The sequence below is a fragment of the Ovis aries genome, chromosome 12 (assembly GCF_016772045.2).
Source record: "Ovis aries strain OAR_USU_Benz2616 breed Rambouillet chromosome 12, ARS-UI_Ramb_v3.0, whole genome shotgun sequence".
NCBI classification, from domain to species: Eukaryota; Metazoa; Chordata; class Mammalia; order Artiodactyla; family Bovidae; genus Ovis; species Ovis aries.
In genome coordinates this window covers 78,265,080-78,292,180 of record NC_056065.1, presented here as the reverse complement: position 1 = coordinate 78,292,180, position 27,101 = coordinate 78,265,080, and the positions used below count along the sequence as shown (strand labels likewise).

General features: G+C 51.7%; 1 protein-coding gene across 8 annotated transcripts in view; it reads right to left on the bottom strand.

Annotated features, from left to right (window-relative positions):
• NR5A2 (nuclear receptor subfamily 5 group A member 2) overlaps positions 1-23,549 on the bottom strand; it is a 127,719-nt gene extending 104,170 nt beyond the window's left edge. The window contains exons 1-5 of one of the 8 annotated variants that reach the window (XM_027975556.3): positions 23,241-23,549; positions 11,136-11,273; positions 6,977-7,095; positions 5,353-5,494; positions 2,490-3,136 (exon numbers count right to left, since the gene is read on the bottom strand). In XM_027975556.3, coding sequence (XP_027831357.1) covers positions 2,490-3,136; positions 5,353-5,494; positions 6,977-7,095; positions 11,136-11,273; positions 23,241-23,304 — 1,110 coding nt within the window. In that variant the 5' untranslated portion in view covers positions 23,305-23,549. 8 annotated transcript variants of the gene reach the window in all.
• Positions 23,550-27,101: the final 3,552 nt, after the last annotated feature.

Genomic DNA, 27,101 nt, shown 5'->3' with positions numbered 1-27,101 from the left:
TTCCCTTCTCTTCTTTAAAGCATTTTCTCACAGGAGACTGATAAATGCCTTAAACAACAGTATAAAGGACTCAGATGGACATGAGTTTGGGTAAACTCCAGGAGTTGGTGATGGACAGGGAGGCCTGGCGTGCTGCGATTCATAGGGTCGCAAAGAGTCGGACACGACTGAGCGACTGAACTGAACTGAACTGAAAGGACTCAGAATGCTTTAATATGTCCCATTCCCCAAAATGTTCATATTTTAACCAAATATGAAATCTCATGCCCTAGAAAAGAATCTCACGCAATTTAACTACAGGGAAGGGAAAGGAGAAATCTGGAGAGCATGTTTTCCCAGCACTCTTAAAGTCCCACCTGGGGTTCTCTATACTCACTCCACAACTTTCTCTCTTTTCATATAAATAATACACATGATTTCTTTCCTCATGATTTTGTGAAGCGAACTTCAGCGTTGTTTTTTAAGTCATGATATTTATGAAATTGTCTTTGACAGCAAATATTTTGTCTCATTCAACCTTGTATCCATCTTACACCCAACGTACTACCTGGCAAGTCTGAGGTCCTCAACTGGAAGTGAGTGATTACTATTATGGAATTTTACTTCTCTATCATGCACACGGTAATTCTGCTTTCCAATGTCAAACTAAAAAGAGTACAAGTGCATTTTTTTTTCCTGAACGTAAGAGTATTAAGTAAAGCCTCCACATTTTGTCATAAAACAGTAAGAACAATTTTAAAATAGCACTGCTTTACTAAGTATATAACGTATGCTGGGTTCCCAGGACTAGATGCTTTGCCCACACAGTCTCGTTTAGTCCCTGAAATTTCTCAATAGACGTGTTGTTATTCCCTACATACCTCCACCTCCCCACACCACGACACCTGTAATTTCACAGACTAGAAAACTGAGGCTCAGAGACTGACAACCTGCCCAACACAGACAGTTACTGAGCAGCAAGGATCTAACGCCAACTGGGTCCCCTGCGAAGGCGAGGCTTCCGTCCTCCTGCGCTTCCTAACCTGTCAGCTGCGTCGGGAACAATCATTTTCGTTTTCATTTTCCAATCCCTTACCTGTTCTTTTTTTTTTTTTTAATTTTAAAATCTTTAATTCTTACATGCATTCCCAAACATGCCTTACCTGTTCTCTTAAGGGACAAAGCTGCGAACCCCAGATCACCATCAGGAAAGCGCTGCTTGTTGTTGATGGTAAGCACCTGATGACCCCAGGGTGGTTCCACGACAGAGGGTCTGGTCTGGCAGCCAACAGGGCACCTTGCTCACTCCTGGTGTGAACCCCACCACTGGCCCTCTGCACACACAGGACAGGCGCTCCAGGAGCAGGGCTGGACCCGATGGCGGCCCAGTGACTCCCCTGGGCCCACTCAGACAACTCTTCTGTTTCAGATCACGGTGCCGAGAGAAGGCGGCCATGGAAAGCCGAGCTTTCCATTTGCACATGGTTTCCACACTCCAGCCCATCCACACGAACACAGCTTTAGACAGAACCTTTAAATGAAAAGTCTGCTTTGTACTGTCCTCCTTGCAGAGATTTTAAAATCTCCTCCCAAAGGCTGAAGCCACCACGGCAACAGGAAGAAATTGATTTTGTAACAGATAGACTAGAAACCAAGCCCAGAATTCAGTTCTGTCTGTAACACAGAGAATGAAACCACTGACCACCAAATGCTTCTACTGGTAGTCCTGCAGTAACTCCACGATCCCAAACTTCGCTACAACTTTCCCATATTAATTCAGTCTTCAGTTTCAGGAAATAAAATAATTATGTAGTTAAACAGAGATCCTTGTACAAACAAGGACTGTGTTTACAATGTACCAATCCATTAAAATCAACGACAGACACAGATTATGAGAACCAAGGCCCAGCCCAGCAGGCTAGCACTCACACGGGGCCCATTCCCCAGCCAAAGGCAGTAAACATCCTATTGGAATCTGCTCCGAAAACAACAGGTTTACCAACCTAATGTCAAGGTAAACAGGCAGTAAATACCTACTTGATACTCTTAACCAGCGGTACCATTTGGATTCTTTAGTGTCTAAACACAACCAAACGTTGGCATTTTTTTCCCTCTAAATTGGCACCATTATAATGGAGCTGCTTACTTGGTAATTCTTCAAAAGTCTACTGTGTTCTGTCTCACTGTTTCACGTCGGCGTCAATGTTTCAGCCATAAACCACGGTAGAGAGAATAAGGTAATAATAAGGGGAAGGGAACAGCATTTTTCCTGTTCAGGAAAAAAAAAACCCAACTAAGTTGACCGTGTGTGACATTAAATGCCACGCCCCTAAACGAAGAGCTGCAGGAAATACAGGCCCATAGAGGGGAGCCTCGGCAGTCCAGAAGTCAAGGTCTAAAACACCGCTTTACAAGGAGGGACAACGCGCGCGCGGCACCCAGGCCCTGCGCAGCGGGCACAGGGCCGGCGGCGCGGAGGGAAGCGGGGCCGCCCGGCGGCCAGCACGTACCTTGAGCTCCCTGAAGAAGACGCTGCTGCGTGCCCACTCCACGATGGAGAAGAGCGTCTGGTCTGCCATCTTGCACATGAGCCCGAACGTGCTGAGCCGCTCGTGCTTGCTGCGGTTGGCCTGCTCCTGCTGCAAGTAGGCCATGATCTTGGCCTGCACCTGGGGCTCGTCGGGCTCACACTTGAGCAGTTCCAGGATGAGGTGGGGAATGCTGGCCGGGGAGCTGGTCTGGTAACTATCCACGTAGGAGTAGCCCATGATGGACTCCGGGGAGCTGGTGTAGGGGTCGGGGTACTCGGACTTGATGGCGCGGCCGGGAAAGTGGCTATAGGTCTGGTAGCCGGGCAGGCTGCCGTGAGGGGGCATGGTCATGCTGATGGGGGAGGTCACGAAGGGGCTTCGGTCGTAGTCGGTGGGAGGCAAGGCAGCGTGGTTCAGAGGTAGGCCTTTGGAGGCAGAGTGGATGTTCTGAATCGCAGAGGAGATGCTCAGCTCGGGGGGCATGGCTTGGATCACCTGAGACATGGCTTCCAGCTTCAGTCCGTTGGCCCGGATGAGGGCTTTTTTCTGCTGTTTCAGGGCCCTGTCCCTCTTGTACATGGGCCCGAACTTATTCCTTCCTCCGCGCATTCGGTCTGCCCTTACCGCTGTTGGTGTGGGCACGAAAAAACAACAACAACAAAAAAAAAACAGGAAGTAAGGGTATAAATAAGATGTAAATCCTGAGCACTGTCCAGATCTCTGGATAGTTAGGCTCAAAATGGACCAGAAGTGGTCTGTGTGTGCTTATTTTCACCACAATAGCTCTCAAAGAGTCCCAAAAAAGCCATGTCCTCTTTATTTATGAATTCTTTCCTCCAAGTGTGTTTGTCATCAAAAAAATATTTCGGCTATGTGGGGACACATTAACCCTTTGGTGGGCTGAGAGACTCTTAGTCTTTGCTACCCATGGGGGATGCTCTGTGCTGCTAAGGACGAGGATCAGATTCTGTCCTGCCAGTGAGGCTGGGCTTCTCTTTATGGAAACGCAAACTGCTCAGAGGGTGCACCCCCCCACCCCAAATCAAAGGGGCCATTACTGGATCAAATTGTGACTATTTCTCCTGAGGACAGCTTCCTCTCTCAAAGTCTTTTTGGCTAATTTGCTGAAAAATTGCTAGGTACACGCTCTTCTTGGGAAACCATCCTCACCCAGACTTGATGGGTACGCACCAGGTAGCCACCGGTTATTGTTTTCAATTAAGCAGAACTGGACCTAACTAAAGCAGATGCATTTCCGAAGCTGTCAAAACGGCCCACCATCACGATACTGGGTGGTGTCCGGGGCCCCGTCTAGCAGTGTCCGTAGTGGGTCTCTGCTGGCTCATAGTGACCAATGGCAATTAGACCAGACACAGCGACCTCTGACAGCTTGTGACATGGAGAAATTGCTGGAGGTTAAGTTCTGGAGCTTTTTATCTCAGGATTAGTACAGCATTAAAAATTTATTGTGAATGCTAGGCACCCAGAATACCACACAAGATAATAAAGAGTTTTTCATCCGGACGATCATTTATTGAATATTTGATTGTTTCATCTCACTGTGAACGAAGTATGAGCATGCACCGCAAGTGACTTCCTATTAAGAAAGCACACTTTTTAAGGTAAAGAAAGGCAGCCTTTCCCTTTTTTTAATCAACGACATCATATGCGATCACATGTTTAATTTTTAACATTTTATCTTCTGAGCCTCATACTGTTGTAAGCATCTACCACAATGTTTTGCTGTTTGGAAAATAATAAAGTGACTGGTATTGAAAAAAGCAGTTACATCTTTTCTCAATCTCATCACACACAGTCCCCGGATAACCCATGAGGCTACTTCTATTGGGAAGGAATCTATCAGCAATTTCTGCAGAGTATTTGAAATTTGTTGAGTATTTCCATCAAGTCCGAGTGCCATGCAACAGAAAAGCCCCACAGACAGCTAGTCTGTGTCTCACTGATCAAATGGAATGGGCCCAGCGTGCGGCACATCTCCGGGCTCTGTATCCCTTCGTATTACTTTATTTACAGTATATGTGATCTGTGGAAAGCCAATAGGTCCGAGACCGAAAACCAGCCAGACACCGTGACATCCATGAACTACAGGTTATTTACAGCCGTCACATATTAACTTCACTTCCTCCAGTCCGCACAGCATAAGCACAGATCCTGCTTTTCCAACATAAAGCTTAATGTGGCTTTGGGGGAACACTCTCGTTCTCGGCAAACCACTGCTACCGACATGACACTTCATTAGTTTTCATGTTTCCTGATTCTCAAATTTTTTTTTTTAAATTTTGCACGCTCAGTCATCTTCTTAAAAAAATGTGCTTTCCTACACAATCAAAAATGACACTCTCCATGAGAAAAATCTCTTTACAAGTAAAGGTTTTAACTCTTATTCAGGAATCATGAAACTAACAGTAACAATTAAGACAAGTTAACCTGTTTAAAAAGATTAAAATCAAACTTTTTTACTAGGGCATCCTGATTTGAAACCTTTAAAGGACTTTAAAAAATATTTTGGCAGATTATTGTTACTTGTTCTCAGCTGAATCACATTGGTCTTGCTTTCATCTACCCTATGAAATGCATCTGCTTCTCAAACTAAAAAATGAGGTGGGGAGGCGAATCGCCGTTAAAAATTTTTTTCCTAGTAGATTTCACCAGCCTTTAAATGAGACTCAGACTATACTGCTGACAAAACATAAAAGGACATTATTGTCAATAGTGTTAAAAGACTAGGAAAATACTGTTACCATGTTATAAGTACAATGTTGTTTTAAATCCCATGTCCTTCGAGAATTCAAACAGGCAGCAGTCTTCAGAAAAAACTTACCTTCTAGCTTCATTCCAACACTGAGACATTTTTGAAATCGACAGTAAGGACAACGCTTTCTCTGTGTTTTGTCAATTTGGCAGTTCTGGTTTTCTATACACGTGTACCTTTTATTATTTTGGACTGTTCGCTTAAAAAAGCCCTATAAGAGAAAACAGTAAGATATCTTATAAAGCTAATACCCGTCTCTTCTATTGTTTCATTTTAAGGAAATCACTAGTAAATCTTTTCATTGCACCGTTTGAGTCCTTATGTGGTTCTGTGGCTTGTTCCACGTTTTAACAAGATCAACCCTTCAAAACCAGGGTAGAGATTTTTCTGACATCAGAGTTATATTTCACAAGAATCACATCAAATCTTGGAGAGCTTTGTCTACACACCGTCTTATCTCAACATTCAGAGGAAAATACATGCTATACTGACCAGTAATTTTTTTTTTCTTATTAACCTTCATGTTCCAGACAAGGCACTTTTAGAGAGCTGAATTATTTTTAAGTAGTCTGATATAATTTTGGTGGCAAACTACAATAAAATATCAATAGAAAAAATGAAATAACAAAACACTTCAGATGTTTTATAAATGTCAGCACTAAAGAGTTAAAAGCAAAGCATTTAAAGAATAAAATGGAAAAATGTGGAAAATGTTCATAATTCCATTGGAATACATTCAAGTTGGGGAACTGCAAAGAAAAAGGTGAAAGAAGCATGTAGAGCAGAGAACTGGGTTTTAGCAGAGTGTATGCCTTCCTTACATTTCACCCAAAAGAATTAATCAGAAATAAAATCCGTAGCTTTATAACACAGTTACTGCTTGGATGGTATATTCTTTGTTTGCCCTACTGACCACAAAGTGAAACCATCTTACTTTGTTATAAAAAAAGAGGAGATTTTCTTGGCAGTGGTTTAGTAATCGTACTGAGTTTTCTACTTTTAAAAATGTTGAAAAATAAGGAGTATTAAATTTACTGACAGTATATGAAAAAAGTCTGAGATAAGTCCTTACTGTATAGTTGATGTTGCTAGTAATAATACAGTATATCTCACATATTAAAAACTCTCACATTTAAATAAGTCACCATATACTTAAAACTACTCGTATTATAAACTTAAGATCTGGTTTCTTATTCTTTCTGATATAAATTCCGAAAGCCTTAAAAATTATTTTTGGAATAAATCAGGATGAAATCATGCAGTTGGGAATTTAGACTTTTATATCTGTGGATAAAAAATGTTTGGCTGTGTAGCACTGAAGTTAAAATGTATTTGGGAAATACTTTGTCATGTTGGCTCTCAAGAACAACGCTGCTTTAAATATATATAAGTCAAGCAAAATCAATATTCTGGACTGTTAGAAATAGAAGCCTTTCTACAGCTACATCACTTTCCTACAATAAACTATTTTAAAGTCATGATACTGGCAAAGTTTTCTAAACAGCATAAATTTCTTTGCTTTGTGGATTAAATCAGACACATATTTCTAAGAATCATCTTGCTAAGACTCACTCCTTCCCTCTCTCATTTTTGAGTCCAAAAAAGACAGCCTACATTTAGCTTGAAGAAGCAGTCCAGTGGTTTATTTTGGGTTTGAACATTATATTTCTCAGGTAGCAACGTGGGAGCAAACCTTGCAGCTTTCACAGGTGAGGAGCCCATAGTGGTACCCAGACACTTTATCTCCGCACACGGGACAGAGCTCTTCCAGGTCTTCATCATAGGAGTAATTCACCATTTTAAACGGGGACACTGAAACAAGAGGGATGCACACACCCAGTTAACTTACTAGGTAGGTTTCAATCCTGCAATAAGTTAAGCTAAGTCACTTCAGTCGCGCCCAACTCCCTGCGACCCCATAGACGGCAGCCCACCAGCCTCCCCCGTCCCTGGGATTCTCTAGGCAAGAACACTGGAGTGGGCTGCCATTTCCTGCAATAGGAAGCATTTTGGTGACTGGAGGGCAAACATCACCAGGTAGAACAGAAAATAAAAATGTCTCACAGGTGGACTGCAGAGAGTTATTTTTACAGTCAAAGCAAAACCTCTTTTGGCATCAATGAGTAAGCACTTTACATTATTTTAATTTAAAAATAATTCTAAATTCTTTTGTTAAACATTCTTAAGTTGACCCCTGTTGAACACAAGTCTCCTAACTGCAAAGAAAGAGATCCAGAAAAGAAACACGAACTGCATAAAGGAAGAACTTAGAATTCCTTTTAAATCGCCTTGCTGATAAGTTCCAAAACGTCACCTTTTCCTAAGGAAGAGAAAGAAGCACACAGCGTCATCCTCGCACTGGAACCGGGTTCGCCCAAAGTTCACTGAGCCTTAAGAATGTCTGGGTGAAAGCAACGCCGAACCTCCACCAGGAACTGGGAGCCCCGGACACTTTGCCAGCAGCACTGTTCCAGCCACAGCCCGAGGCTCCCAGCGTGCAGAGCTGTTAGATTAATCCAAACACCCAGTTACGGACTGGTTGCGCTTTGATCTCTGCACTTTTGAAAATCTACTGTAAAAATTACTAGAAAGAAGGGGAGGGAGCACGGACGGAAAGGGAAAGAAAAAGAGAAGGAAAGCAAAAGACACACACGAGAGTTTGGTTTCGTCGCGAAGTATTGAAGTCCTTTAATGAACTTCACATGTTTCCGATCATCACTGCAAAATATAAACACCTCGAGCTCCCCTGTTAAACAGAAATCAGGCGGCAGCTTCGCGCGGCTCCCTGCAGGGATCGGGTAACCGTCCAGCTCCGGACGCAGTCCCGGGAAGGCGTCTTCGCAGCTCCAAGACCAAGAGAAACTGTGCAGGAGGGGCGGAGGCCGGGAGACCCAGGTAATACCTGATCCGGCCCCTCCCGGAGACTCGGTCCACGCCCGGGGAGCCTCGCAGCTCGGGCCGCGGGGCGGGGGAGCGGGGGGTGGACGCCGAGGGCAGGTCCGCGCGGCCCGGCCGCCGCCCGAAGCCTCCGAGCACCTCCCGCGAACCCCGGGGCGCACTTGCCTCTCGCCCCTTGCTCAACTTTGGGCTACCCACAGGCGCACAAACGCCCGAGTCAAGTTTGTTTTAAGTTAATCAGTGGCATTTTCAGGGGGCGGGGCTGGGCGGGGGCGGGGGTGTATTGAGAGCCGGCAGGAGTTTCCTCTGATTTGTTTACCGAAAAGGAAAAGGAGAAACAGGCCCCCCACCCATCCCCAAAGTGCCAGGACACTCCAGCACCACTGTGGCCTCCTGGCCAAAGAGTTCTGATTTTTTTTTTTGTTTAATACAGTCCTGTTTTCTTTACGGATTCTGGGGGCCTCTGGAAAGGGCCTTTGCGGGGGGGGGGTCCCTAGCCGCGCTTCTCGACTGACGCCCCCCTACCGGCAGCCTCTCTCGAGACATGGAGTCCTGGGCTGGGGCGTAGATCGGGATGAGTTACCCGAGTTTGGGGAAGGGGGAATCCCAGGAAAAGATGGGAAAAGCCGAGGCAGGCGTCTGAGCGCCAAAAAATAGAAATAGACACGCAGAGCGCAGTCCTCTCGGCGGGGCCAAGGGAGGTCCCCGCTCGCGTTTGGGGAGCCTGGGGGTTTGCCTCAGGCTGAGGAATCCAGAAGTTTGTTCCTACCCTCCGGAAAGGTCGTGACTGTTGTCTCCAGGCGTGTTTTCGGACAGGGAAAAAGTGTGCTTGACCAAGTGTGTGCCTTTCTCCTTCCCCCTTTCCCCAGCAAAGTAAACTCTTCACTTAGCCCTCGAGAGGTGCGGAGAGGTAAGGGACTCCTGCGAACCTCGGGATCCGACATCCTAAAGACCGGGGCTGGGGACCCTCTTGGAAAATCCCAAGACCGAGGCCGCGTGGGGAGACCGACGCCGTGGTGTGAGACCCGGGCGTCTTTCAGAGGCGCCCACGTGCTGTAGCTCGAATGAGTGAGTCTTCGGAGAATCCAACGCATCCGACCGAAGAAGTCCCGGTCCCGAGAAAGCAGAGGGGGACGCCGGCGCCTGGGATGGCAGAGGCCGCGCAGGCACGGGGACGAGTTCCCCGAACCTTTTCTGCACCTCTCCCACACCCGCCACGGTTCGGGCCGCGGCGAAGCCCAGGCCAGGGCGTGGGGTCCGCGTCCCCAGGGGCTCCCCTCGGGCCGCAGGCCGCGTCGCCTGGAGGAAGCCACGCCGGGCGCTTCCCACCAGCTTTCCACCCCGGGGCTGAGCAAGGAGCCGGCGACGTCCCAGAGGCCCAGGCACCAGGGAAGGCCGGTCAGGAAGGCTGGGTCCGGTCAGGAACGGCCCTCTCGAATTTTACAAAGAAAATACCGCAGTGCTATCTTCCTCCCGTCTGCCCCCACCCGACTTCCTGCTCCAACTTCTCCCAGCGCTTCTTTTCCCGAGGCGCTCAGAATCGCGCCTGGATAGGAGAAGCCGAAACTTTCCCTTGGACGCCAGCATCTCGCCGGCTCCGAGGGCGCCCAAGGAACAGTCCTGGGCAGTGGCGGCCGAGGGGCCCGATGCGGCGCCCCGGGGCCGCTTCCCCTGAAAAATTCCGCTTCGCGGAATCCCAGGTGCCCGGCAGGAAAGCCTCTTTGGGCCAAGCGGGTCCTCCCTGGGGCAGCCAGCCTACAGGTTAGACTCTAGGGGGCTCGGTCCCCGGGGACTTCCACGGCCCTCCCTGGAGGCTGGGCGAGACCCCAGAATCCTCTAGCCTTGACCGACCCCACCGGCGGGAACGCACGCCCACCCGCCGCCCCCTCGTCTCCAAACAGCGGGGCGACCTCAGGCCCCGGGCCCAGCGCCCCCTCTCCTGCACCGCCGCGGGCGCCAGCCCTGAACTCTGCTCTCGGCGCGTCCTCGGCCCTTTCAAGTTCGCTCGAGGGGATGGCAGGAAGCGCTCGGGATCACAGGCCCGCCGGCCCGCACATCCTGCGCGCTGGCGGGGGCGAGGATGGAAGGGCAGCGGAGACTTTTCCTAGCATTGTTCCCTCCCTGGCCCCGAGCAACTGCGATAAACTTCTGAAGGGCTTAACACCGCCAAGGTCTAGAATCGCTTCTTTGGAAGCGAAAATACAGCCTACAGGATTTGCCATTCCGCCTCGCGCTTGTTGTCAGCAATCAAAAGCTGGGGAAACAAACGGGACTTCCAGATTCCCAGGTATCCGACCGAAGAGGCTGGAAGCTAAGCCGCCGCCCCAGCCCTGCACTCACTCCGCAGTGCCCGGCTGGAGAGTGGGCTGGAGACAACTGGTTCTTTCCAGTTCTGCCTGCCGTTTTAAGAAGTTCCAGTGCCAGCCGACTCCCCGGGTGCACCGGGGCTGCAGGGTGCCCAGGCGTCCTGACACCGGTAAGCCTGCTCTTGCCGAGGTTCTGCGCTTTCTGCAGCTGACTTTCCCAGGCAGAGGGTTCTTCTGCACTCAAGAGAACTGGCTCAAGTTCCCCCGACTCGAGTGACCGGGAACCTGCTCGGGCTTCCCGAGAGAAGTTCCATTTCTTAGAAAGATCGTCGGAATAATTAGATCTCTAGACAGAGGCTGCCCCGGCTCCGGTCGCCGGAGCTCGAAGCCTCTCTTCTTAATTAGAAGCGGCCAATTAGGCATTGCTCGGAAAATCCCCGCCCCGCATTGTTCAAGAACCATAAACTTTTATGCCTTCCCCTGGGGAGGGGGCCCGACGCCCGCGCGCCGCCCCGCAGCCCAGCAGCCCCGCGGCGGCGGGCGCCGGGCGGCCAGTCCAGGGCCCGCGCGGGGCCGGCGGCTGCAGCCCGCGGGGCGAGCCGGGGGCGGGGGAGCCGCGGGAGCCGCGCGCCGCGAGCGCCTCCTTACCTTGCATGTTTTCCGGCATCTGCCCCTGGTCCCCATGCGACCGAGCCAGTCCCAGGGCTTCCGTCTCCACTTTGGGCAGCATGACAAGGCGGCCGCGGGCGGGGGCAGGGGGTCCGTGTCCGTCCGGAAGCCCTGCACCTGAACGCGGGCGGCACGGCTTCACCTCCGCCGGGAAGAAGGAGGGGGCGGCCGGCCGGCTGCTCTCTCGCTGGCGCGCTGGAGCGCGTCCCCGTCGCCTCCGGGGCTGCCGTCAGGACCCCGGAGCCCCGTCCAGGCTCGCTGCTCCTCAGCCGCCCCTGAACCGCGAGAAGGAAGCGGCGGGCACCGAGCGAAGGCTGAGTCCGGGCGCCGGGGCCCGGCTCGGCGAGGGCGCAGCTGCCGGGGGCGCGGGGGCGCGTCCGGCCGAGCTCCGGGCGCGCAGCGGAGGCGGCGGCCGAGCTGCTGCTGCTGCTGCCGCCGCGGCTCCCGGACGGCTCGGCTCGGCGACCCGCGCCCCGCCCTCCGCTGTCCTCCGCTCGGGATCCGCAGGGTCTCCGGCTCGCGCGGTCTCTGGCCTCCGTCTCCTCTCCTCCGCCCCTCGCCCGTGTGTGCCTCCCTCCCGCTCACTCTCAGGCGTGCAGCTGGAAGTTCCAGCCTCCCTCCGCCGCCTCGTCCACTCCCGTCCGGGAGCGGTCCTCTGCAGCCCCGGGGCGGCGAGGCTGGGGGTGGGGGAGAGGGAGGGGAGCAGGACCGGGTCGGGGGAGGCCGGGATGAGGGTGAGGGCCGGGGATGGGGACGCGGGTTCCGGACTCGGGTCGGACCCCAGGCGCCAGCCAATGAGGACGAGGCCCAGGCTTCCCGGCCCCTCGCCGCCCCAACCTCTTCACCCCGCCTCGCCCCCTCCCACACCGCCCGGCCCCGGGCGGGGGATGCGCGCGCGGCGGGTCTTAGAGCGGCTGAGAGGCGACCTCTGCCTGAGCGCGGCGGCCGAGGAGAAGCTGGTTGGAGGTGTCGGCGCGAAGGGGGGAAGCCCGCGGGGGTGCGCCCACCGTGCGTGCTAGGTGAGGGGGAGTTGAACGCGTTTCAACAAACCAGGAGAGAAAAGAGCTGGTCTGCGCTCCAGGGTCTCCGGGCCCCATTGCCCTCGGCAACTAGTCCACAGCCCCCCGCCCCCCACCCCCAGAGGGGCCCAGCGGCGCGGTCCACCTGCTCAGGAGGGGACAGCCGCGTCGCCGAGAGTTGGCGTAATTGCCGGCAATCCGAACGGCCCTCCCCAGCCCCCCATTCTCCTCCAGCTCCTTCGCTCACTTATAAACACCACCCGCCTCCTCGAGCCCCCAGATCAGGCTGGCGACAGACTTCCTAAAATGTTAGTGAGCCGTGTTTCCATACTGAACGCAAAGAGCAGCGCCGGCTTCCTCTTCCATCCCCAGGTCTCTGGGGTGGGACGGGCCACTTGAGGCCCAGAGGCCCAGCACTTGAAAAAAAGTTTTAAAGAACCATCTGTTATGCAAGCTCTTCCACACCAGCCCAGCCCCATCTTCAAAGTTTTCAGATCTCATCTTAACAAGATGAAAACACTCTATCCCCGGCCTCCTGACTGCACGTGAAACGCCTCATATTCAGTATCTGCTGAGAGTCCACCCACAAGGGGGTGAATTTGAATCTCAAAGGCTCTGAATTTGTTCTATGTTAATGGCATAGAGATCACACATTCAAACTGGCCAGTCCAGTATTTGATGAATTGAAAAGTACTCCAGTCACTGCCACGCAGAGTCTACACATTTGAATGAAATGGGTTGCTCGCCACATCCCCAGGCCTGGCCATTCACGCACTGCTGCCTCTCAGAACTGACAGTACTCAGAACCGAAGTTATTCAGACCTCAGTTTTAGTAGCATCTGCAGGTTTCATGAAAACCTTTAAATCCGGTGAGAAGGCCGCCCCTTAGGTGGTAAAGGGGAGTGGGTCGCAGTGACCCTTCTGATGCTCAGACTTCGGTGACGATGCCACAGTCAGTCAGTCCATTTTCAGTACTGCCTGGTTTTCAGCATCGTTGTGAAGGAAGCTCGGAAAGGGCTCAAATCAATGCTAGCACCTTGCGTGTGGATTCAGATGAACTTTCAGAATAAGTTTATTACGAAGCCCTCCCACTGCAGAGAGCGTCTGGGGGCACTTTGACCCTCCTTACCAACACCAAACTGGCAGCTGGGGGGGGTGGTGGCTAGTGCTCCCCGCAGTGCGGGAGGGGAGGCCCGCCGGTTGCTGGAGCGGGAGGAAGAGATTGGGAGGGCTGAGAGAAGGGTGCAGAGCCTCTAACAGGACGGGGGTTGCAGTGTGGCCCGTCTCTGCTCGCACTTGAGGAGTGCCCGACCTGGCCGCAGGCAGAGGTCGTGGTCAGGGTCAGAGCCCAGCTTCAGCCCAGAGAGGGCCTGTTGAGGCCACGCAGGTGTGGAGGCCACTCTCTCCCCTCTCATCGCTCCCCAAAGGCCTGGCATGAGGTTGACAGAGAGCCACCTGCCACCCATTTGTCTCACAAATAGGAGCGGCGACCGTGTGAGAAAAGGGGCCCGGGTCAGGGTTTTTTAAAACCTGCTCTTCAAAGAATGCGCAGGCGTGTAAGAGCGGAAAGGTTTCGCCTTGCTTGGAAGCTCGAGTCCGGGCCATGGCTCTGCCGGGTCGGCTGCGAGCCCAACGGGCACCGAATGCGAAGGAGGCCTCAGACCTGGAGAAAACTTCCCTTCCCGAGAACCCCCGGCCCGAGGGCTTGTTCCAGGAACGGGGCGGGAGAAGGCTGTCCCGAGGGCCAGAGCTATGCCGATCCCTCCGGGGACGTGGAAACCCCGCCTTTGGTGGACGAGGCGGGAAACCTCCCGCGGGAGAGACCCGAGGGCCGATCATCTTTCCCCCCGGGCGCTCCGCGTGGGGTCTGGGCAGCAGGCGCCGAGGGAGGGGCGGCAGGCCGGCTCCGGGCGCACCCCTCCCCCTTCCCACACTCCCTCCGGTCCTTGTCCCTTCAATTCCGCGGGGCAGGGGCCCCCGCCGGAGCCGGGGACCCGCTCGCCCTGTGACCTGGGATGGGCCTGGGCGTCTCCCCGAACACCCTGGAGAAGGCAGAGCGCCGGGAGGAGGCGCCCAGCCCGCCCGTGGTGCCGGGAAGGTTACCTGGAGATGGTTCCAGGTGGCAGAAGCCGCAGCTTGAGGCGGGGGCGGCTGGGGGTGGCGCGCGGACGCCAGGAAGGGCGGGGAGGTGGGGCTGAGGGGCAGGGCCGGGGTGGTCTACCTGTCCAGGCCCGGGGAAGGGGGGTGGTCTGCGCTCTCGGAAGTATACACCCACCGCCTTGGAATCACAAAGCCCGGGCCCGCGGGCGGATGCCTCCCACCCTCGGCGCGGGATGTCTCGCCTCTGCGGCCTCCGGGTAGAGAGCCCCGAGGAAGCCACCCCGGCTGCGGGGCAGTTAACTGGTGGGGACCGGAGGCCCAGTGAGACGGCTCCGGCTCCAGCCACCCCCAACATACTCAACTTGCTCTCCTCTCCCCTGCAAACTTCGCTCCCCTTTCGCGCCGCGTCCCCCACGCTCTATCTCCCGTCCTACGGGGCCGGTCTCCAGGCTCGCCCTTCCCGGTTCTGACTTTGTCTTATAGCCTTGATTGACGGTTGCAATTACGAAAGATGATGGCTCGGGGAAGCTCCCGCAGCCTTGACGAGCCTGAGAAGCGCAGTCCCGGCATATTTTATCCAGGCTCAGCGTCATGGGGCCGTGCGCCCCCTGCGCCCGCGGGCAGCAGCGGAGGGGGTCTCGCGCCCCCGGCCCACGAGGAGGCTACTGCCCGGCCCTCCCGCCTCCGCCTGCCCACAGCTCGGCGTCGCGTTCCCGGGCGCGCCGGGCACCGCCTGCCCTTGACCTGACCTGAGGCGTGCCTGCCCGCCGCGCGCACTTCCCGCGTGCAGTCTGCAAAGGCGTAAAATGTCAAGATTTTCAGGACTGGTTTCTTGGACTCGACAACACGGGTCCCCGGAGGAACAGCATGGAAGATCCTTGTCCTCGCGCGCCTGGGTGGGGGAAGCCCCCCACTCCACGGCCCATCCCAACCTCTCAAAAACTTGCAAATCCGCATCCTTGAAAACTATGTCTAGCGCCTCCTCCATTCCTACTTTTTGGTGCTTTCGAGAAACCGGAATACTTTTCTCAGAGCACGTGTCTACTCTTCAGAAGAAATCTAGATTCCCACCCCACCCCTCCACCCTTTCCCCAGAACGTCTCCGCGGCCAGGCTAGGCCAGCTTTGGGGGGAGACAGAACACACCGCTGAAGCGCGAGCTCTGCTTCATTTCTCGGCCCCTGCCACTCGAAAAGCCCATCAGAAATCACTTTTGCTTTCCTCTGAAAATTAAACTTAGCAATAACTCTGGAGTCGCGCTCCCGAGCTGGAGGGTGGGGTGGCTGGGTTGGAGGCGTCCCACCCCCGCGCTGGAAGCACTTTTTTTTAAGAGAAGTTTTCCTGCGGACATGTAAGTTACCGAAGAGCGTGGAATTGGCTGAAGCATTCAGAAAATAAACTGGAATAGGTGAAAAGTCGTGTCTTTTTTTTTTTTTAATCTTTTTCTGACGCCTGCGTAAGTAACTACTTCCGACATCCTCGACAACAACCTCCAGTCCAGGAGGGAGAAGGGCAGCCAGTTTAGACCGTCCACCCCGGAAAGACTGCCTGGCGGGGTGGCCGCCAACAGCGATGCGAGCAGCTCACTGTGGGAGCATCTGAGTATATCTCCGGCCCCTCTTGCCCAGCGAGGCAAACGCAAGGTGACACAATTCCTGGGTAAGCAAGGCCTCTCAAGCCCTCCCCAGACAGACTCGCATCTTTGTCCCAAAGGTAAGGTGAGGTTGGGGAGACTTTGGCCTGGAGTATCAGAACCTGCTGGCCTTGGCATGAAGGCTTCCTTGCAGAACTTCTGCTTTGCAGAGAACTGCCTTAGCCCAGGGATCCAGGCATGTCCCACCTTGGTAGAGCTGGTGGCCCTCGAGGTGAATGGGGACATCCGGTCTTGTGAAAGGAGCTGGCTGGGACCTGACCTTGGGTGGGTGCTGGTCCAACCTGATCTGTGCGCTCAGTAGCTTCAGTCCTGCCTGACTTTTTGCGACCCTAAGAACTGGGGTCTACCAGTCTCCTCTGTCCATGGGATTCTCCTGGCAAGAGTACTGGAGTGGGTTGCCATGCCCTCCTCCAGGGGATCTTCCCGACCCAGGGATCGAACCTGCTTCTCTTAGCGTCTCCTGCAGTGGCCCTTTACCACTAGCGCCACCTGGGAATCCGCCAGTGTAATCTCGCTGTTCCTCTCTGTGATTGAAATGGAAGCATGAGTGAGCTGCAACTCAACTCTGGGAACCACCCGGTCCACGTTGTTGGGGACAAACCAGAATGGTGAGTGGCAGCCACGAGGGCGTTGCTGGCCCAGAGCAGACCACCAAGCCCTGGGTGAGAGCTGCTCCCCAGGCGATCCCACTCCCCAGAGCTCCCCAGAGGAGGAACTCGGATTCTAGCATTAGATGACTCTAGACTGGCGTCCCACTGACTCTGGCCAGACTGGAAGCTTCACGAGAGAAGGGGTGATGTGCCGCCCCCCTTCCCCTTCCCGGGCTGGGGCCATTCGGGGATGGACCGCCGAGAGGCTGTGTCTTAGGGAAGCCCCCCGGGGGTTCTTAAGATCTAAGTGTGCCAGACCCGCTGAGCTGCGGCTGTCAAGCAATGTGGGTGCCTCTTACCCAGCAAAGAAAGTGTGGGTTTGGAAAAGCGGGGCTCACAGGGGACCGTCCCCCTGGGACTTGCCACGTGGGCAATTTAGGGTCCCCCGAGGGGTCGCGGATCGCGCGATTCGGAGGGTCCTTTTCCAACCTGCCTCCAACTGGAAAACAACTTTCGTAGTTAAGAGGTGGTGGCCAGTTTGCACGGAGCCTTGGGGCGAATCCTTTCACTTTCCCCTGGGTTTCTAGTCTGGACACTGTGGGGTGTCGCTTCGGGGACAGGATGGGTGGGGGGCGGGTTCCAAGCAGTTTTCTTTCCAGGCCCCCAGAGACCACTGGAGGCGATGGAGCGTTGGAACCCTGAGGCTGCAGACACCCAGACCCACAGCCAGAAGCAGCATTTACTGTGAAAACACGTTAGCGCCTGGCCTGGGGGACACACCCGGCTTTGTCAAAAGTGCTTAAAAAGGGCGGGGGAGGCAGTGTTTAAACTCTTTCCCTGTCCCCTCTCCCCAGGAGACATTTGCTTGTTTGTTAGGAGTAAAATGTTGATCTGTTGGGCTTCCCTTGTGGCCCAGCTGATAAAGAATCCACCTGCAATGCAGGAGACCTGGGTTCGATCCCTGGGTTGGGAAGACCCCCTGGAGAAGGGAAAGGCTACCCAATCTGGTATTCTGGCCTGGAGAATTCCATGGACTGTATAGTCTGTGGGGTCGCAAAGAGTCGGACACGACTGAACGACTTTCTGTATTACATATAGGAATAAAAAGTCCTCTGTAAACGCCCTCATTTGGAGGGATTTCCCTGCCTTCCTCATACCTCTGGTGATAACTAGTGGATGCTGTGAAGTTTCTATTTCCTGGTCATCTGCTCAGTAACCCCACGAGTTGTCACCAGAGGCCACAGAACTGCAAGCTCAACGTCAAAGATCCTTTCAGGAAATTCCAGAGTCTGAGACAAGCAGGGCCTCCCGCCCCCCACGCCCCATACCGCCCCTCCCCCCTGCCCCCGCCCCCCAACCACCTCCCACTCCCCGCGGCTGCCTTGCCCTCAGGGCTCCAGACGCTGGCGGAGCCCACCCTTTCAAACTCTTGGGGGTTCTAAACCTGATTTGCACTGTAGTCGGAGGAGGAAGACAAAGAGCCATTGACCAGGGTCTTTAAGTCCAAAATGCCTTTCGGAAGAAAGTCTGAATAGATCAACACTGCTTGTGATCATTACTTCTTTATATCAACAGGGGCGAAAAGGTATAACCTTGAGGAAGATGCATGGTTTTCAGAGTCCCATCCATGGGCTCCACTTACAGCTCACTCTTCTGGCAAACCCAGTGACCTTGGGTGAATCACTTGACCTTTCTAAGTCCTTTTTTTTTTTTCATCAGTAAAATAAGACTTGGACTTCGCTGCTGGCTCAGTGGTAAAGAATCTGCCTGCCAATGCAGGAGACCCAGGTTTGATCTCTGGGTTGGGAAGATCCCCTGGAGGAGGAAATGGCAACCTACTCCAGTATTCTTGCCTGGAGAATCCCATGGACAGAGGAGCCTGATGGGCTACAGTCTGTGGGGTCGCATAGAGTCGGCCACAAGTCAGTGACTAAACAACAAAGTAAGGTTCACAAAGAAAACCTTTTTTTAAACAAAATAAATTTTACATGCAGGCGATTGTGTCAGGAGAGCAGCCCACCACACTGTTATTAATATGTTTTTTATCTTTTTCTCTTTCCCCCTAACTTCTCCCAAAGCATCCTCTGTAAGGAAAACAACTAGGAAGGGAGTCACTAGCCATTCTGCATGCTAAGTCGCTCAGTCGTGTCTGACTCTTTGGGACCCTATGGACAGTAGTCTGCCAGGCTCCTCTGTCCATAAGATCTTCCAGGCAAGAATACTGGAGTGGGTTGCCATGCCCTCCTCCAGGGGATCTTCCTGCCCCAGGAATGGAACCCACAGCTCTTAAATCTCTTGTTTTGGCAGGCTGGCTCTTTACCTCTAGCGCCACCTGGGAAGCCCAGTCATTCTAAGGACCAGGAAAAATGGATCCTTCTAGTGGAAAGTTCTTGCCAACTGCACTGTCTTGCAGGGTTTGACACTGTCCTCAGGACTCACTCGCATTATCTGCAGATATTCTGCTTATTTGAGATTTAAAAGTTAAATATATCTTTTCGTATGAATCATGTAAACACACATGAGCTTTCTAAAAGACTGAGAAGGAGGCAGCCTTGACTGAGTGGTCTGGTCAGTTTCCGTCCTCGTGGGTTTCCAGGCTCCATCTCTCATACTCACACCATCCATATTCAGTTATCTGCTAGGCCCTCCCCGGATACAGTGCCCCCCCCCAAATTCCTGAAGCTCCCTGAAGCCAAGTGGATTTCTCAGAGAGGTTCCAACAAGGTGAGGAGTAAGGATGAACCCTCAAAGGGAGGTTCTGGACTGGGGGCCGAGATGTGTGCTTCTTGCCCTGCATAGAGCATGCCAGGAGCTGTCTGGGGAGGTTGGACCATGGAGGGAGACAGTCCCAGAGCCCTTCTCTAGCTCAGTTCAAGTTCAAGGCTAAAGCCAAGATGACCCTAGACATGGCGTCTGGGTGGAAGAGTCAAGTAAAGGAAAAAAGCACCACCAAACCTCTGTTCTCGCTTTCTCTGCACATCTCTCTTGGTTCATTAAAGAGGTCCTTTAAGCCCCATCACAGTTGTGGATCCAGGCCAGTACAGAGAATCTCAGAAGCAGTGTTTGGGAGGCGGGCAGGAGCCAGGGAGGAGAGGAGGCTCCGGGGCTCAGCTTCCCAGACGGAACTGGCTGCCTGAGCCCAGCTCGAGCACCAGAGCATGGGCATGGGTGATGGTGTTCTCAGCGGCACTGCGAATGGAGCCGGCTAGAGGTTAGGGCGACACAGCGGCTGTCTCACTGCCCACTGTGTGACACTGCTTCAGAGACCCTTGAGGGCACAGAGCGCTCTGAAGCTTATCACCCGAATACAGTCAGTCTCCGAGAGCACCGAGGGGCCCAGAGAGTGGCGCTGACATCACAACCTCCAGGCAGCACTTTCGCTGTGCCTCATGCACCCTGTGTGCTCAGCCACACAGCCCTGTCTGACTCTTCGCAGCCCCAAGGACTGTAGCTCGCCAGACCCTTGGTTCATGGGATTCTCTAGGCAAGAGTATTGGAGTGGGCTGCCATTCCTTTCTCCAGGGGAATCTTCCTGACCCAAGGATCAAACCTTGCTTTCCTGCATTGCAGGTGGATTCTTTACCATCTGAGCCACCAGGGAACCCTTATTATAGACCCTAACTACACAGAATGCACGTGTAAATACACACGTAAGTGTCTGTAAAATATTTCAAAGGCACATATCAAACTGAACATGGACTCTGCAAGACAGAAGGCAGAGGGAAGGACGGAGAAGGCGACGGAGCCCCCTCAGCGCTCTCGCCTGGAGAACCCCAGGGACGGGGGAGCCTGGTGGTGCGGTCCATGCGGTGGCGAAGAGTCGGACACGACGGAGCGACTTCCCTTTCACTTTTCACGTTCATGCATTGGAGAAGGAAATGGCAGCCCACTCCAGTGTTCTGGCCTGGAGAATCCCAGGGACAGGGGAGCCTGGTGGGCTTCTGCCCATGGGGTTGCAGAGTTGGACACGACGGAAGCGACTCAGCAGCAGCAGCAGCAGCAGCTACACAGAACTTACTGTGGCTCATATGCAACGTTATATAGACTGTAAAATATTCTTTGAAAATGCACTCAATTAGAAGCATTACATAAAGTTAACACAAATCAACCATAACGTTGAGCACATAGCTGGAGGATTGCAACCCCTTAGATGACACGTTTCCTATGACACAGATTTGGCTCTTTGGCTGACATAGACAAATACTTTCTTCTCTCTCTCTCAAACTATTACTGCAGAGCACTCTGTAATGTCACCCTATTTATGAGAAGGTAAAAAACCTAAGCCAGATACCGAGAGTCTGGAGGGCACCTGAGACCAGTTCCCTGGAAGGAACAATCCAGTTATAGCCCAGGTCTGCTGCCCTCATGCTCTTGGACAGCCCTGCCGGCGGGCAGAAGCCACGCCGGCGTCTTATTTTCACTTTATACGAGCACAGACTACACGCAGTTGTCATGGAACCACCAATACATAACACTGTCACGCCAGCTTGGACCCACAGAGGTTGCTTTTTAGAGAAACAGGCACATTCCCAGCAGAACAGAGAAACTGAGGCAGAATTCATTCCCTGACTGCTCTGTACATACAATGGGCTGGGTTTGGGGGGCCTCTCGCCCTGGTCCCAAAGTGCCATTTGCCATCAAAGCCCAGGGGACTGCAGACACTCTGAGCTGTGCTGGGGGGTTCTTCTCGGTGGGCCTGCCCTGGGCGGTCAGAGCCCCCCCCCCCCCACCCCCAATTCTAGAGGCGAGTGGCCTTCAGGGACGCACTGAAGGGGCTGATGCAGTGCTGTCCCTCTGAGCAAACGTCTGGCCAAGTATCCCAGAAAGGGGCCCCAGCACCGCGGGAATGACACCCCCTACCCCAGCACCCGGGAGGCTACGCTGTGGAGCAGACGATGCTCAGAGCCAGCAGCCTCCCCGATGTGACCAGAGGGTTCCAAAGAGGGCGTCTCACAGCCACCAGCGGGGCTGCCATACCGGGGCACCTGGGGGCTAAGGGGGGGTGGGGGGAGCATTCCTGGGCCCGGAGCGGGCGGTGCCCGCGAGTGAGGTCCGAGGAGAGGGCTCCTTGCTGAAAACTGTTCTCCGATCGGCCTGTGATCTGGCGCCCTAAAGTGCCCGCACAGGTTTCGGGGGCCGGGGTGGGCTCCTGGGTTCTTCCTTCAGGACCTTCTTGAGGCTCAGCCTCCAGCGGTCCCTCCAGGGTTAGACGGCCACCCCCACCCCGACCCCTCGGCCGCCGGCGCTCCGGCCCCTGCGGCCCCCAGAGGTGAAGGGGGTCCAGCCTCGCTCCCGGACCTGAGCGCCGGACGGGAGCCGAGGCAACGCGAAGGCGGTCCCTTCCACCGCCTCACCCAGTCCATGCACCCCGGGCTGGCGCCGCCAAGTGCGGGTCCCCGAGCGCGGCCCCGGATTTCCTCGCCCTGAATTCGCATCCACAGGTGGGTGCGTCTCCGAGCGCGCCCTCGCCGCGCGCCCCCGCGTCTCCGGGGCCTCGCCGCGCGTCCCCGCGCCCCCGCTCGGGCGCGCCCTCGCCCCAGAGGCCTCCGCCGTCAGGGACCCTTTGCCCAGGCGCCCGGCGGCTGATCTCCGGGCAAAGCCGTGAAATCGCCCCTGTGTTCTCTACCAGCTCATTTCTGTGCCCCTGTTTTCTTTTTATCTGCAGAGCAATTGAATTCTGTTGCACTCTGCCTGCCTTCCCAGTGTTTTCCTTTTCGTAAGTACAGAACCTTTTTCTTTTTTTGCTGTTTCCTCAATTGATATACTTTAGGGTGTAGTTGACCCATAAAAAAGCAATCACTGCGTTCAGTGGAGTCAGCTGGTTATGAAGGGAGAACGAGGAAAATCCCAGACTTTGGTTTTCCTTCTCAGCAGGGCTGGAACTCAGGCCTTTGCGAATTACAGGGACATTCCAGTTCATTCCAAAGCCTAAGAAAAGTGCTGCCAGAAAGGGCTTAGGGCCTTCAAAAACCAGTGCGGAGGAATAAAGGCACGGTTTCCCACAGAGCGATAATGACAGATGTCTGGGAGTCTTGTCTTTTTCACCCTTTACGTTTAGGGTTAATTGAAAGTGTTCTTGCTGAAACATTAGCGCCTGTGACTCGGCATTGCTTGTACTTTTAAAAAATGAAAATTAGCTTTGTGTGCTTATTCTGTTTATAAAAAGAAGATAGACTCGTTATTTTGAAAATCTGTAACCCTTAGCTTCTTAACTAATGACGGTATGATTGTGGGTTTTGATTTTGTCTTTTGGATCGAAAAACAAAAGTTTTCTGTAGTATCTGCAATGAATGAGACACGCTGTGGTGTGGCTGCAAACTCCACAGACAGTTGAAAGCGTTCGCTAAGGTGGGATCGATGATGACTCCATATGGGTAACCTGTTTCAAGGGGTTCCACTTTTAGTTTATCATTTCTCATTTAAAAGTATCAGAAAATATTAGGGATGAAAGGAATATATGGTACTTTTTGTTTTCTGGCTATTTTAGGCTGGTAGAATGACGTCCAAAAACAAAGGCTATAAGAATATTTGAAATATTCATTTACCTCTTTAACGTCAAGAAAGATCAATGTGTGATATATACGTGGACTTACATGCTTTTAATAAACACAACTGGGAAAGCAGTGACTTATAATAGTAAATACATCAATGGCATTGAATTACATGTATTAGTGCCATAGCAGGATAATAAATAGATGATAAATAGAGCAACTCCTACTTACCAATAGGTGTAAGTCCGTGCTTTAGAGATTCTTGTAAATCCCCAGTATCCGAATTAGAAGACATTCTTAATGAAATTATAGGCAGTCCTTTGGTTTAGAGCAGATATCATTGAGTGTAAGAAGGAAGTGCCGCTTGTCAAATTTTGTAGCCTTGGGCAGGACACATCAGACTACAATAACCCTGAGTGAAAGTTAAGAAAAAGAGAGGAAAAAAAAAAAACCAAAACCTCCAAGAATCCAGAAAGTTACAAGCAGGTCTTTCCCTGGACTCTGTACTTTTTCCAGCATTAGTGATCTGCTGTAAACCTTGTATCCAGTTTCGTGATGGTTTCTAATCAGAGGCATGGAAACTTTTGATAGGCTTGGACGAATCATGTGACTCCAAGCAGGTTGATAAGAGGACCCTGTTATAAAGTGACAGCGAAAGAGATAAGAACTCTTGGCAGATAATGGCACAGAAATGATTAACTCAGAAGCGGAGAGTTGGTGTGCAGCACAGAGAAGAAGGTTGTAAAACTGAGGGGTCAGAAGATCACACTTAGTGGGGAAAACTGCAAACCAGCTTAAATCCACTAACTAAACTTAGGCTTGTGACATACTCCCTGGATGTCATCACTTCTTTGCATAGAGGAGGACAGACATAGCTCTTCTGACCTCTGTAAATATATTTTAGATGATAACGTGGGCAGGCATTCATTCTCCCAGTGATGACCGGGGACATGATTGGCACTTTGGAGCCCTTCAGGCAGGCTTGCTGAGCCTGCGCCCGTTCGTCTCTTCTTGTTTTGTCAACCAGCTTTTTTTTTTTTTTTTAAATCCTGCCTGTTCATTAGCTGAGGAGTTACCCTTAGCTTGTTTGTAGATTGGTCAGCTGATTAAAAGGGCATACTATTTCTTTGCCCCCCCAAAAGTAACACTTTACACTTTGAGGTTAATGCTGGCAAATACATTTCCCATAATTTAAAAATTATCATTCTTTCCTTGAATCCATGGGAAAAAAAGGGTTACTCCTCATTATTCAAATGACCAAGGTTAGTTTTAGGCTCTTGTAGAATATCTCTCTTGTTTTCCAAAGTAATAAAATCTGGGTTCTTAGAACAATGCGTGTCTTTTCCTATGTTGTGAAACAGTTAGTCATTTTCTTGTATGTTTTGATTTTGCTAATGGAGCAGTTTTTTAAATTTTTTTTTTTTTTTGCCTAAGATTCCATTGGAAAACCCAGAATGTTTATGTACAGCGTTTTCCCCATCAAAATTATATTTTTTTGGATTAAATTTGACTGTATATAATAGAAAACCAGAAAGACAGTGGTTTAAATAAGACATTTATCTTTCTCCTATGAAAGCATTTCAGAGGTAGGATGGTACCGTGCCCCTGTGAAGTTACACAGGACCTCACTCCTTCCCTTTCTCTGTCCTCTGGCTCTTGTCCTCGTGTTGCAAAACAGCTGCTAGAGGCCAGCCATCACTACCAGGAAGCAGTATGGATGAAGGGAGAAAACATGGATTCCTTTTTCAGTACATTTCCTGAAAGTACTGCTTAAACAATTTGCTTATATTTCACTAGGCAGAAATTTGACACATATGCACACTTAGCCCCTTCCCTGATAGCTCTGTTGGTAAAGAATCTGCCTGCAATGCAGGAGACCCTGGTTCGATTCCTAGGTTGGGAAGATCTGCTGGAAAAGGGATAGGCTACCCACTCCGGTATTCTTGGGCTTCCCTTTTGGCTCAGCTGGTAAAGAATCTGCCCTCAATGTGGGAGACCTGGTTTCTATCCCTGGTTGGGAAGATCCCCTGGAGAAGGGAAAGGCTACCCACTCCAGCATTCTGGCCTGGAGAATTCCATGGAGTGTATAGTCCATGGGGTTACAAAAAATTCGGACACAACTGAGCGGCTTTCACTTTCACACTTAGCTGCAAGGGAGGCTAGAAGTGAAGTCTTTAGCTGGACAAGTAAATATATATTTCAAGCTACAAAGGATTGGGTGATTATAATTATCCATGTCAGTTCTTTGTTGTTATTTCTTTAAGCAATCAGACAATAATGTGGTGCAATGCCAGAAATGTACCTGTGTAGATATTAAGGGATGTGACGTATGACCCTGAGAAGCAGCTGTTCTCTTAAAAATTATTAGGACTCCAAAAGGTTTTTGCTCATGTAAGTTATATCAATTAGTGTTTATTGCATTTGGAATTAAAATTGAGAAAGTAAAAATTATTAGTTATAAGTATATTAATTTATTGTTATCGAGGTGTATTATGATAACACATTGAGAACTGAAAAGAGCTATTTTCCAAAGGAAAAGAATCTTTAAAAAGCAGCGTTTTCAGAAGTCTTTTTAACGGCTAGCTTAATAGAAAGCTTCCTTCTCACATGCACGTCTGCATCCAGTCTGTGGTAATATACTGTGTTTTTTAAAATTTCAATCTTCACCAGTTAAAACGATTTTTTGCTTACTTGTGTCTCTAGCTGCGCCGGGTCTTGTTTTTGTGCCCCCTTTCTCTAGCTGCACCGAGTAGGGGCCACACTTCTTTGCGGCGTAAGGGCTTCTCTTGCTGGGGAGCACGGGCTCTAGGTGTGCAGACGTGAGTGCTTGTGGCGGGTGGGTTTAGTTGCCCTGCGGCATGTAGGGTGGTCAGGGATTGAACCTGTGTCCCCTGCCTTGGCAGGTGGATTCTTAATCACCGGACCTCCAGGGAAGGCCCAGAAGTCTTCATGTTTTAAAATTATTTACCTGTTAAACTTCTGGCTGTGCTGGGTCTTCGTTGCTGCCTGGGCTTTCGCCAGTCACAGTGTGCGGGCTTCTCGTTGCAGGGGCGTCTCTTGTGGCAGAGTCTGGGTTCGAGGCGAGTGGGCTTCAGCAGTTTTGACGCGTGGGCACGTAGCTGTGGGTCTGGAGCTTGGGTTCCACAGTTGTGATGTACGCTCAGTTGCTTGCGGTACGTGGGATCTTCCCAGACCAGGGATGGAAACAATGTCCCTTGCATAGCAAGGTGAATTCTTAACCACTAGACCACCAGGGGGAAGCCCTCCAATACACATTTTGATGTCATTAAAAACCGCGATGGACTGTGTGACTTGGGGTCTTGGGTGAGAGACTCATCTTCCATAAATGGAATTTTGGGAGATATATGCAAGTTTCTTTTCTGCGTTTTGTTCTTGACTCCCGTTCTTAGTCACAGGCTCGACCTGACACCCTATGGAAGACCTCCCATGGTTTGTAATTCAATAGCGTGGCAACGTTCTTTGCTCTGGTCCTCTTCTTTTGTGTGTATAGCTAATAAAACATGGAAAAAACACGATAAAAAAGATTGGATTCCATGGTTTGTTATATATGTCTGATTAGACAGGCTTATTTACAAAATATACAAAAAAATATTGAAAGATGATAGTATTACTGGGTTCCCTTAACTCCCACTAGAACCTTTAAAAAATACAGTTTGCCATTTGCCTGTCTTATTCACGTCCTGTAGAGCTTACTGGCATGCTGAGGAAATGTCGCATTAATGAGTTACCTTGGTCTGTTGAAGCTTATCTAGGAGGCTAATTGACTAGAAATAGACACTCAGAACTTTGTGAGAAATGAACATATTTTTGTGAAAGAAGGCTGGAATAACATTCGCATGTGCTACAAATAACAGGTGCACGGAACTCAGTCTGAGAGATGGTTAATGAACAATTTAGGTTCCAACCAGGCTGGGGGAAAAGCAAAAGAGGAATTACAACCTCAGCTTTTAGTAATTATTCTTCCCAATCAAGGCACAGTCTAACCATTTCCTTGGGGCATATGTGGGCATTTAATCACCTTCGCTATCCCACCAAGCTCATCAGATACCAGCAGAGAGCAGGCCTGCAGGG